At 41.5% G+C, this 11,806-nt stretch overlaps 1 protein-coding gene across 6 annotated transcripts in view; it reads right to left on the bottom strand.

The window, feature by feature from the left end:
- The window catches only part of ZNF24 (zinc finger protein 24), a 38,767-nt gene extending 34,548 nt beyond the window's left edge, over positions 1-4,219 (bottom strand). For 3 of the 6 annotated variants that reach the window (XM_060121420.1, XM_060121418.1, XM_060121415.1), the window contains exons 1-3: positions 4,127-4,219; positions 1,746-2,248; positions 1,356-1,503 (exon numbers count right to left, since the gene is read on the bottom strand). In XM_060121420.1, coding sequence (XP_059977403.1) covers positions 1,356-1,503; positions 1,746-2,165 — 568 coding nt within the window. In that variant the 5' untranslated portion in view covers positions 2,166-2,248; positions 4,127-4,219. Of the gene's footprint in view, positions 1-58; positions 118-1,355; positions 1,504-1,745; positions 2,249-3,454; positions 3,575-3,606; positions 3,631-4,126 lie in introns of those variants that run through there. The other 3 variants (XM_060121419.1, XM_060121417.1, XM_060121416.1) reach the window with 3 other exon arrangements.
- Between the last annotated feature and the right edge of the window lie 7,587 nt (positions 4,220-11,806).

Genomic DNA, 11,806 nt, shown 5'->3' with positions numbered 1-11,806 from the left:
TTAGATGTGTTCAGTGAAAGAACGGCCCAAATTACCAACATGAGGTACCATGACCCACCTGTAGGCAGGCAGTGATTATGAGCGAGTCTCATTTCAGACCTTCCTGAAACTTCAAGCCTTAAAGAATAAACACAGTTACTAAAGGGTGAACAGCACTGCTCAAAAAAGTTATAAACAGTGAGCAAATCTGTAACAAATGATTAAGAAAGGAACAGTCAGGAAAAAGGCGGACAAAGAGACGCTGAAGAGTTAGAGGGGATCAGTGAGGTCTGGAGACTTGAAGAACAGAGAAGTGAGTGTGAAGGTGACAAATGGCACACAAAGAATTGAGCTCCCAAGTGTGGTAGAGACCAGACTGCTAAAATGAGGCTACTTAAAAAGAGGCGAGAATTATCCTAAAGTTCAGGCAGGGGAGAAGTTCCCAGGAAGATACCACCTCCAACAACCAAAGACAGTGGTTCTCAAACTTTATTGCACAAAAGAATGCCCCATAATTCAGAGGGGAAGCCTGCTCAGAGCTCATTACACTAGCATTACCTCCTCCAACTACCTCAAGGAATGATTCCCAAAGCAGTCTCAAACAAAATTTCATTTTAATTCATATAAATATGAAAAAGAAATGTAGCGGTTTTAGGAATATACGGGGTTGTATCAAAATAAGTAAGTATGTGGCATTAACTGCCAAGATACTGGGAAAGAACAGCCTTAGTGAATTATGAGCTTTCTACTTAATTTTTCTATACTTATATTTATTATAGCTAGGAGCCATATTTTTGCATAAATACTTAGAAAAGGTGAAGAATTTTCTCTAAATATCATTTCTACAAAAGAAGCTTCTTAGGAAACAAAAATGACTTTAGGTAGGATGTTTGAAGAAAAAACACATACAAAAAGCTAAAAATTCAGAAAAGGCTTCAGTAATAAACTATAAACAAAAAAACTAGATGTGAAGAGGTATCAGGTAAGCTTATTGTACCAGGAACACTAGGCAAGAGACTAAAAGGATGTGAAACAGATGGCAAATAAGCAATACGGCAAGTGAAACAGAGCGACCCGGTCTACAGGTGGGCGCTGGCTCAGAGTAAGGCAAATGCCAGCCTGAAATGGATAGGCCTTCAAAGAAAGAAGTAAAAGAGAAGAAAAGGCTGATGATGTTAATGTTGAGGAATAAAAAGACCTGAGGTTAGCAAACCAACTGTTATTAGAAAAGAATCGAAACCCTACAGTGTGTCTATGTCTAAGCAATCAAGTTAAGGTGATTATCCCCCCCCCTCCCTCACAGTAAAAATAAGCAAAGAGTTCCAGACAAAAGGTCCACACCCTCTTTCATCCTCCTGCCCACATGGGGTCCTCACCACAGTGCCTTAGGGAATGGAGCTCCCAGGATGCCCACTTGAGCTGGTTTTCCACTGCATCGAGCTCAGAACTTGGTAATCCCTGAGCTTCTTCTTGAGATACCATCTCCTCTACTAACACTTCCCGTTTTCGTCGTCGAAGAGAAACCTGGAAATGAAAGGGTTTGGTTCAGTTGAGAACGAACGTGATGAGAATCAAACCTAAACGCACACAAAAGAAACCATACAAAACATATGCTGCAGAGGCCTAGATGGCAAACAAGCATAGATAATGCGGGGAGGAGCGACACAGAAACATAATTTTAACTTAGTTGAGTGGAATTAATTCAGCAGCTGCGCCTACTGCCATGCCAATGCTCCTGACCCAGGAACGTGACGCAGCAGGCTTACCGGCTGTCCAGGGTCGTCCAGTTCACTCTCTAAATCCTCCAGCACCGTCACTGCCTCCTCTCCATTCTCTGGATGATGCTCTCGAACCCAAGTCTGTAGCTCCTTGGGTAGGATGGCAACAAACTGCTCCAGTACTACCAGCTCCAAGATTTGTTCTTTTGTGTGTGTCTCTGGCCTGAGCCATAGACGGCAAAGTTCCCGAAGCTGGCTCACAGCTTCACGGGGCCCAGGTGAATCCTGGTATCCAAACTGCCTGAAACGCTGCCGGAAAACCTCCGGGTCAGGGAGATGGTTCCAGGGGATACTTGACCCCTCTTCGCCATCAGGATCCTCCTCCAATTTCACTCTCAGAATTTTTTCCTCTTCATCTGGAGTTGGGATGATAAGTATTGAATCCTCTTCCACTGACTGTGCAGACATCCTGATTTATAATACTTCAAGAAAAGACAATCAAGGTAGGATACAGGCCTCAGGGAAATACCCCGTTTTCTTCACAGGCACTCCTGAGGCACAAGAAATGAAAAATATATAAATGACCAAATATTCTAAGAATTTGGACACATACCGATTAAAGGAAATAAAAATGTATTCTTTTACTAGGTTAAAAATTCCAGTCAATAACCTAAAAACCAGAAGTTGGCAAACTACAGCTCATGGCCAAATCTAGCCTGGTGCCCATTTTTGTACAGTGCTTGTACTAAGAAGAGTTTTCACATTTTGACATGGTTGAAAGAAATCAAAAGAACACTCCATGACATGTGAAAACGATACGAAATTAAGTTGTCTCCATAAATTTTATTTGTTCACGCTACAATAGCAGAATTGAGTAGTTGCAATAGACACTATAGGGCATGAAAAACCTAGTATTTACTCTGGCCCTTTAGAGAAAAAGTTTGCCTATCTGTGATCTACAAAACCTATTTCAACAATCAAAAGAATCCAAGTAAGCACCAGACCACTTCAGTGTTATTTAAATGCATCTGACCCTTGAATACATTATTTGCAATTCATAACTGGTGTTCCCTGACACACTTAGGTCACCTCAAAAGCAGGGACTGCTTTTTCATTATCCGCTTAAAAAATTTCTTTTGACAAATGTTTTTTAAGGGCTAAGAAATATTTTCAAAATGTTTAAGAACTCCCTGGAGTTAAAATATACGTGAAAAAAACATTCACTTGCTCAGTAACAGATACATAATGTTGACAAAAATTAACCACCATGTGCCATAAAACAAGTATTATTCAGTCACCCACCAAGCCGTAAGTACCTTTACATTTGTAATGACAGGCATTAATCACAGTAAAATTCTTCAAAGAAAAGGCACTCTCATAACACCGTAACTTCATGCAGTGGTGCAGACTCTTGTCCTTACACTGGGTGACTCACAGGCTCCCTGGCTTCTACCTTCAGGGAAACCTTGTACTATTTCTGATCCTTTCCTTAGTATTTGCACAGTCATGCCCATGCCATTGTTTACAATACCCATTAGGAATGAGCCATGCAGCTACTCAATGTACCTATTCAGGACCCGGAATGTGAAAGCCAGTAATTTCCAAACAACTTCCCGTAACCCCATGAGACTAGGAATCGGAAAATATCTTATCAGGTAATATACATACAGGTGTAATTAAATACTCTGGAGTGTGGCGGCCCTACAAACACGTAGGTTTGGCCTACAGATTCGTTTGTTCCTATTCCAAGACCCTACCTTATCGACGGCTCAAACAGTCTACAGAAAATAAATTTCTCTTCCTTTTACGTTCTCATACAGCACCCTGCCCGTGGGACGTGAGGAGGTGCGGGGAGAGCAGCCTCGCTGTCCCGACGGCGCGTGGGCGGGGAGCCCAGTTCCCCACTCACTCCTGCAGACTGCCGCTGCGAACCCCGCCCCCACCGCAGCGATTCCAGCCTTCTTCCCCGCACTCGCGGCGGCGGCTTTCGTTAGACCAAAAGCCACCGTGCCACAACAGCGTCGAAGCCACGGTACTTCCGCCCGCGTCCGGCTGAACTACAAGTCCCGGCAGGCCCCGCGCGAGGTCCGCCCACTCCCACCTCCGCCCGAAAAGAATCCCAGAACTCTCCGCGAGATGCCAAGGCCTCGAAATAGAACAAAACCGCCCGATGGGGGAGGGGAAGGCAAGGGTCGCGGAGGACACAAGGGATGGAGGAGTCTCCGAAGGTGCTGAAAGCCGAATCTGGCTTTCCGTCTACCCCTCGCCGTCCCCCAACTGCCGGGCATGGAGACCGCGGCCTGCCCCCCGCGCCTCCCGGGAAGCCGAGAAAGGTCCCCGCCAGGCTTCTTCGCTGACTCTTGCCAAAGCGGTCCGCAGCCCGTAGCCCAGAGTCTCCCTCACACACTTCCCCCCACTCTCGCGCAAACCTCGGGCTCGGGAACCGCAGCCGCTTCGCTGTGCACGGCGGACGCACAAACGCCACTCACGAGCGGTTTCCCAGCAGCCCCCGGCGCAGACTGCTTCCGGTCTGCGGGCCCCAGGAGGCGAGGGGGAGGCGAAGCACCGCGTTACCATGGAGATGCGCTCCGGGCGGAGGGAAGGGCTGTCCGACGACAATGACTGCTTTGAGGCTACGCTTGGCCTCGCGCCTCTTTCCTCCGGATAGCCCAGCCTTCTGTGTTCCGCTTAGAAGACAAGGAAAAGAAAGAATTCAGCCACTAAGATAGTCTTACGGTTTCATAAGCCTTTTCGCATGCATTATCTCATGTGATCCTCACAGTAATCCTCTGACAGAAGTAACAAAAGCTAATATTTATGAATGCTAACTACATCGTACCAGGCACAGTCACCATGCTTTACATGTATTGTAATTTAATTTTCACAACAACCCTAAGATGGTAAGAACTTTTATTATCCCCATTTCACAGCTGAGATAATCGCGGCACAAGTAAATAGCTTGCCCAGAGCTCATAACTAGTAAGTGGGAAGCAAGATTTAAAACCAAGGCATGACTCTAACCTTTGCCTCCCACTTGCTGTGCTATAGGCCTTTAGTATGACCAATTTATGTGTCAGGGAAACAAAATGAGACTCTTAACCAAGAGCTTTGGCAATGATCACACGTTGAATTTGCAGAATGCGTGGTCACCTTCTGACTTCAGGCTTGACATTTTATACTACAAAACAGCTGCCAAAGTGATCGTTTAAAAACATAAATCAGATCATTTCATCCCCTATTTAAAGGCCTTCAGTGGATCCCTACTGCCTTAATTATGACATAAAAACTCGTGACGTTTGTCTGTAAGGCCTCCTGTAATCTGTTCCTTGCCCCCAATCCCATCTCCACCCCACCCCACTCCCCAGCTCTTAGGCTCATTGTGACCCAGGATCCTCAGCCTCCCTGACCACCTTTCCTCCCAGAAGCCTCCCCACTCTCAAGCACTGGGTAGAAGTGAGCCCACTTATTCATTTCTCTGGTTTTTGTTTTCTTTTGTTTTTCTCCATAAGTCTCCTAAGGGCAGGGACCTTGCCTGTCTTGTTCACCACAGTATCCCCACCTAGTAGTCCCAGGATGCTGACTGCCTGGTACATAGAGAACCCAATAAATATTTATTGAATAAATGAATGAAGCATGGGCTGCTCAGATTGCTGCCTTTGCTAGATCACATGTCAGGCCTCAGAAACCACACAAAAGAGCCCTGTTGTTTAAGTTCTGTGTTAGAAGTGCAGGTCCAGCCTTCCAGAAGCATTCCAAGATCCTCAGGCTTCAGCTTTCTGCCTCCTTCAGGAAAGTGTCCTTTGCAAAGAGCACTCAAGTCTCTGCTGGATTCATGAATGAGAGAGCAAGTGAGCTAGAAGCTGATGGTATAGCATTACTCTACTCTATGACTAGAGCTTTGCCTCCCCAGAACCCCTGCGACTTCTGATGCCTCTTCTCTCTTCATTTAGGCAGTTTCCGAAATCCAGACTTTTTTCTCTCCTGCTTGCCTACTGCCACCAACTACCTGGCTGCTCTTCCCAACCTTTCTCTCTTCTGTGACTCTAAAAGCTAGCTCAAGTTATTTTTGTTTTGCTTTAAGAGTTCTTTTTTTTACATCTAATTAATGTTGGAAAACTAAAAGGATACACATCAAACAGAAATACTTGGGGAGATTAAAAATGTTGCAAAATTTTACAAAACCCTTTGCCTGGGATTCGTTCTGTCATTCCTAATTCTGAGAGAATAAATGGTAACCACGATGAAGTTTTCCTCTCTAATTTACTCGTTTGAGGGCAGGGACTACCAACCCCGGTTTTGAAACACCATCCTTCTGAGCCCCACTATGTGAGCTCTTTCCTGAATGGTGGACCCTGTTGCTATCTTAAAGATCTAGTCTTAAAGATCTAGGACTTCCCTGATGGCGCAGTGGTTAAGAATCCGCCTGCCAATGCAGGGGACACGGGTTCAAGCCCTGGTTTAGGAAGATCCCACATGCCACAGAGCAACTGAGCCCATGCACCACGACTACTGAGCCTGTGCTGTAGAGCCCTAGGGCCACAACTACTGAAGCCCGCGCACCTAGAGCCCGTGCTCCACAAGAGAAGCCACCACTCTCCACAACTAGAGAAAAGACCATGCGCAGCAACAAAGACCCAATGCAGCCAAAAATAAATAAATTTATTTAAAACAAAAAAGATAGAGCATCATGATCCTCTGGGCAACCTGAGTGTAGGGAATAGCTCCGTGCCAGTGCCTGACGACCTTGCACATAGCTACAGAGGCCACAGAGACGAGGCTTGTGCTGCAGCTGACCTGAGTCTTGGCAGAACACCTTGTGATCCCCCTGGAACATGAGAGGCTCATGAGGAGCTGCTATAGGCCACTTGCCACTCAGCTCCCTGTCCTCCCAGGAGGCTGTCAGGGAAGTTTCTCCAGGCTTCCCAGGTTGTGATGAGGCTTTCTGCCTCACCAGCCTAGAGTACAGCTGCAGATTATACACAGGTTTAGATATGCAGTGTGGCATTAGCCCCTCAGCAACAAGGGGTCCCACATCTCAGGTTGCAGTCACCCAACTGTTGTTTTGGTGTCATCCTTTTGGTGTGTGAGATAAAAGCTCATGGGGAGCTGAAACCTTTGGCTACTCTTGCTTTGTCTCTGTAAGTAATAATCTAAATCTAAAAACGGCTTGTTGTTTCTTTACCAGCCAAATCTTTTAACCTTGCCTTGAAAGCATCTCATCCATTAATTAATGGTAAAAATTAAAAGCAAACAAACAAACAAAAGCAGACAGATGCTACCTGGCTGAGTTCCAGAGACCTAGAAATGATTAAAATGAAGTCATGATTCTCTCTTTTAACATTACCGTCTCGTTTAGGAGATAGACATAGAAAACAAGGAGATAGACATAGAAAATAAGGAGATAGACATAGAAAACAAGTATTTACAAGACAATGTAGAAGTGCTACAGTAAAAGCGCTTAAGAATACCAGCAGGAAAAAAAAAAAAAGAAAAGAATACCAGCAGGGGCACCTAAATGAATTAGTATGCTGAAGGGGAACGGAGGCACCCCGAGAGGGAGGAAGTGGAGTAAGAAAAGTTTTCACGCTGAACAAAAACACAGACCTTCAGATTTGGTGTTACCATATTTCATCCCAAAATTATCTTTTCTAGGATTTTCTCTAACAATTATTTTGGAGCTCTCATACCTTCTCCTCAGCTCAAAAGTATCTCCCTCTGGGCACTTAAAATACACTGGTTAAATATTCCATTTTAGCTAATAAATGCACTGCACCAGGAATCTTTTCATTGCAAGTGACTAAAAAGGTAACTGTGGCAGGCACTGTTAGCTTCCTACATAAAGCACTCCCCCTTACTTCTAATACGCCCCTCATTTTTTTGATTTTGGGGGCCCAACACTGTGCCCAGCCCATAGATAATAAGTTGTGATTGAGCTAAGCCATCCATGACTTCTCTGTTTCTCTTTGCCATGTATTCTCTTTGCCATGTATTCACTTTGCCTTCCTAATGGCTAGGAATGGCCAAATGATTCTGTTCTGGTCAATGAGATGTAAGGGGCAGTAGTTTGTGTATTTCAAGAAATTTATCTAATTCATGTAAGTTGTCAGATGTATTAGCATAAAGTTGTTCATAATATTTCCTTAATATCCTGTCTACAGGATCAGTAGTGATGTCCCCTTTTTCGTTCCTGAAATTGATACTCTTGCTTCTTTTTCAGTTTTGCTTGAAGTTTATCAATTTTATTAATCTTTCAAAGTAACAACTTTTGGGTTCATTTGCTCTATTACTTTTGTTTTCTATTTCATGGAGTTCTGCTCCTTTTAAAAGAAATTAATATATGGTAAAATTAGTTCTGTTTTAGCAGATAGCTCCAGGAGTTTTAAAACATGTACAGATTGTAAAACTACCACCAAAATCATGATACAGGATAGTTCTATCATTCCACAAAACTCCCTCAAGATGTACTCACAACTTTCCTACTCCCTAACCCATGGCAACCACTGATTTATAATCCATCAATGACTTTTACACGATGTAATACAAATGGAATCATAAAGTATTTAACCTTTTACATAACTTTCATCAAACATACTACCTTTGAGATTCATCTATGTTGTTGCATGTCTCAATAGTGCATTTCATTTTATTGCTGAGTAGTATTTTACTGTAGATATCAGTTTGTTTATCCATTCATCCATCGAAGGACTTTTGGGTTGATTCCAGATTTGGGCGATTTTGAATAGAGCTACTATAAATACTAATGGACATGCTTTCGTGTGACCATAGTTTTTATCTCTCTAGAGTAAATATCTAGAAGTGGAATTGCTGGGTCATATAGTATTATGGACTGAATATTTGTGCCCGCCTCCCAAACTCACACGTTGAAGCCTTAACCCACAGTGTGATGGTATTTGAAGATGGGCCCTTTGGGAGGTAATTAGGTTAGATATGGTCGTGAGAGTGGGGCCTCCACGATGGGATTAGTTCCCTTATAAAAAGACATGTAGAGAGTTTGCTTCCTCTCTCTCTCCACCATGTGAAGACAAGGCAAGAAGATGGCCATCTGCAAGACAGGAAGAGAGCCCTCACCTGGGAACCAAATCAGCTGGCACCTTGACCTTGGATTTCCCAACCTCCAGAACTGTAAGAACTAAATTCCTGTTATTTAAGCCACCCAGTTTATAGTATTTTGTTATAGAAGCTGGAGTTAATATATATGATTTTTGCTTTTTTTAGTTTGAATAAATTGAATTTTAAAAAGTGAAAAAAAGAAAGAAATATTGAGCCAAAATCAATATTTGGTACATAAAGTATGAATCTGGAAAAGCACTATTAAAAATTATATCTATCTCTATATTCTTTTAATAGTGTGCTTCACAGAGAAAAATGTTTAATTTTGATGAACTCCAATTTATCCATTTTAAAATTTTATGGCTAGTCCTTTTGGTGCCATAGCTAAGAATTCCTAACACCAGGACCTGAAGATTCTCTCATGTTTTCTTCTAAAAGTTTTATATTTTTACATTTAATATTAGATGTATGATTTATATTACATTAATTTTTATATAAGGTATGAATTATAGGTTGAGAGTTTGTGTATATGTCTGTTTCCATATAGATGTCCAGTTGTTCTATTTGATAAAAAGGTTTTGTTTTTATTGCATTGCATTTCCATCTTTTTTTTTTTAATTTATTTTTGGCTGCATTGGGTTTTCGTTGCTGTGCGTGGGCTTTCTCTAGTTGCGGCGAGGAGGGGCTACTCTTCATTGCAGTGCTCAGGCTTCTCATTGTGGTGGCTTCTCTTGTTGTGGAGCACAGGCTCCAGGCATGCAGGCTTCAGTAGTTGTGGCACACGGGCTCAGTAGTTTTGGCTTGAGGGCTCTAGAAGGCAGGCTCAGTAGTTGTGGCGCACGGGCTCAGTTGCTCCATGGCATATGGAATCTTCCCGGACCAGGGCTTGAACCCGTGTCCCCTGCATTGGCAGGTGGATTCTTAACCACTGCACCACCAAGGAAGCCCTCCATCTTTATAAAAAAAAAAGTCAGTTAGCCATATTTGTGTGGATCTTTTTCTGAACTCTCTAATATGTTACATTGATCTCTGTGTCTATCTCAATACCACATCTTTGATTACTATAGCTTTATAATAATTGTTTAAAATCTGGTAGTGTGAGTCCTCCAACTTTGTTTTTCTTTTCAAAATTATTTTAGGTATATATATATATATATATATATATATATATATATATATTAGCATTCCATAAAACTTTTAGAATTAGCTTGCCTATATCTACACAAAATATCCTACTGAATTCTGTCAGAATTGCTTTAAATCTATTGATCAATTTTATGGACAACTGGCATGTTAATCATATTGAGTCTATCAATCCATGGATACACATTATATCTCTCCATTTAAATTTTCTTTGATTTTATTCATCAGCATTTTGTATATTTCAGTGTGTAGATCCTGCCCATGTTTTATTCAATTTATTTGTGAGCATTAACTGATTTTTGGAGCTATTTAAAATGATATTTTAAAACATCCAGTTATTCACAGCTGTATTTATAAATATAATTGATTTTTGTGTATTGACTTGTATCCTAGAACCTTGATAAATTCCTGTATTAGTCAAGGTTCTCCAGAGAAACAGAACCAACAGGATATATATCCATATATCTGTATCTATCTATCTAAGATATGTTCTAGAAGTTGCCTTACAGTTATGAAGGCTAAGAAGTTCCACAATCTTCTATCTGTAAACTGGGGAATCCGGAAAGTTGGAGATGTAATTCATTCTGGCTGATGTCTGAGAGGCAGGAAAAAATGGATGTCTCAGTTCAAGCAGAGAGAGCAAATATGCCCATCCTTTGCCTTTTCAGGTCCTCAAGAGATTGGATGATGCCCACCCATATTGGTGAAGGCGAACTTCTTTTTTATTTTTTTATTTTTTATTTTATTGAAGTGTAGTTGACTTACAATGTTGTGTTAATTTCTGTTGTACAGCAAAGTGATTCAATTACATAGGTACATTCTTTTTCATATTCTTTTCCATTATGGTTTATCACAGGATTTTGAATATTTCCCTGTGCTGTACAGGAGGACATTGTTGTTTATCCATTCCATATATAATAGTTTGCCTCTGCTAATCCCAAACTCCCAATACAAGGGTGAACTTCTTTACTTAATCTACTGATTCAAATGCTAATCTCTTCTGGAAATACCTTCACAGGAACACCCAGAAATAAGGTTTTACCAGGTGTCTGGGCATCCCTTAGCTCAATCAAGCTGACACATAAAATTAACCATCATAACCCCATCATTAGCATTTTGAAGATTTTTTATAGAGTCAGTGAAATTTTCTATGGAGATAATCATGCTATCTGTGAATAGGGAAAATTTATTTAATTTCCAATCTGTATTATTTTGATTTCTTTTTCTTTGCCTTATTGTACTGTCTAGGACTTCCAATTCAATACTGAGTAGGAGAGGAGAGAGTAGATATCTCTTAGGGGAAAAAGTATTCAGTCTTTCACAATTAAGTATGATCTTAATTCTAGAGGTTTTTGTTTGTTTGGTTTGGTTTTTTTGCTTTATGTAAAGACCATTTTTGGAGCAGTTTTAGGTTTACAACAAAATTGAGAAGATATCCCCTGCCCCTACACATGCATAGCCTCTCTCATTATCAACATCACTCACCAGAATGGTATATATATATATATATATATATATATATATATTTTAAACCAAGGATGAACCTACATTGACACATCATAATCTCCCAAAGTCCATAGTCTACCTTAGGGGTCACGCTTGGTGTTGTACCTTCTATGGGTTTGGACAAATGTATAATGTCATATAACCATCATTATAATATCATAAAGAGTATTTTCATTGCCCTGAAATCCTCTGTGCTCTGGCTATTCATCTCTCTACTCTCCCCCACCCCTGGCAACTTTTTACTGTCTCCATAGTTTTGCCTTTTCCAGAATGTCATACAGTTGGAATCATACTGTATATAGTCTTTTCAGGTTGGCTTCTTTCACTTAGTAATATGTATTTAACGTTTCTCCATGCCTTTTCATGTCTTGACAGCTCATCTCTTCTTT

The sequence above is a fragment of the Lagenorhynchus albirostris genome, chromosome 14 (assembly GCF_949774975.1).
Source record: "Lagenorhynchus albirostris chromosome 14, mLagAlb1.1, whole genome shotgun sequence".
Lineage (NCBI taxonomy): Eukaryota > Metazoa > Chordata > Mammalia > Artiodactyla > Delphinidae > Lagenorhynchus > Lagenorhynchus albirostris.
This window is presented reverse-complemented; position numbering and strand designations above follow the sequence as displayed.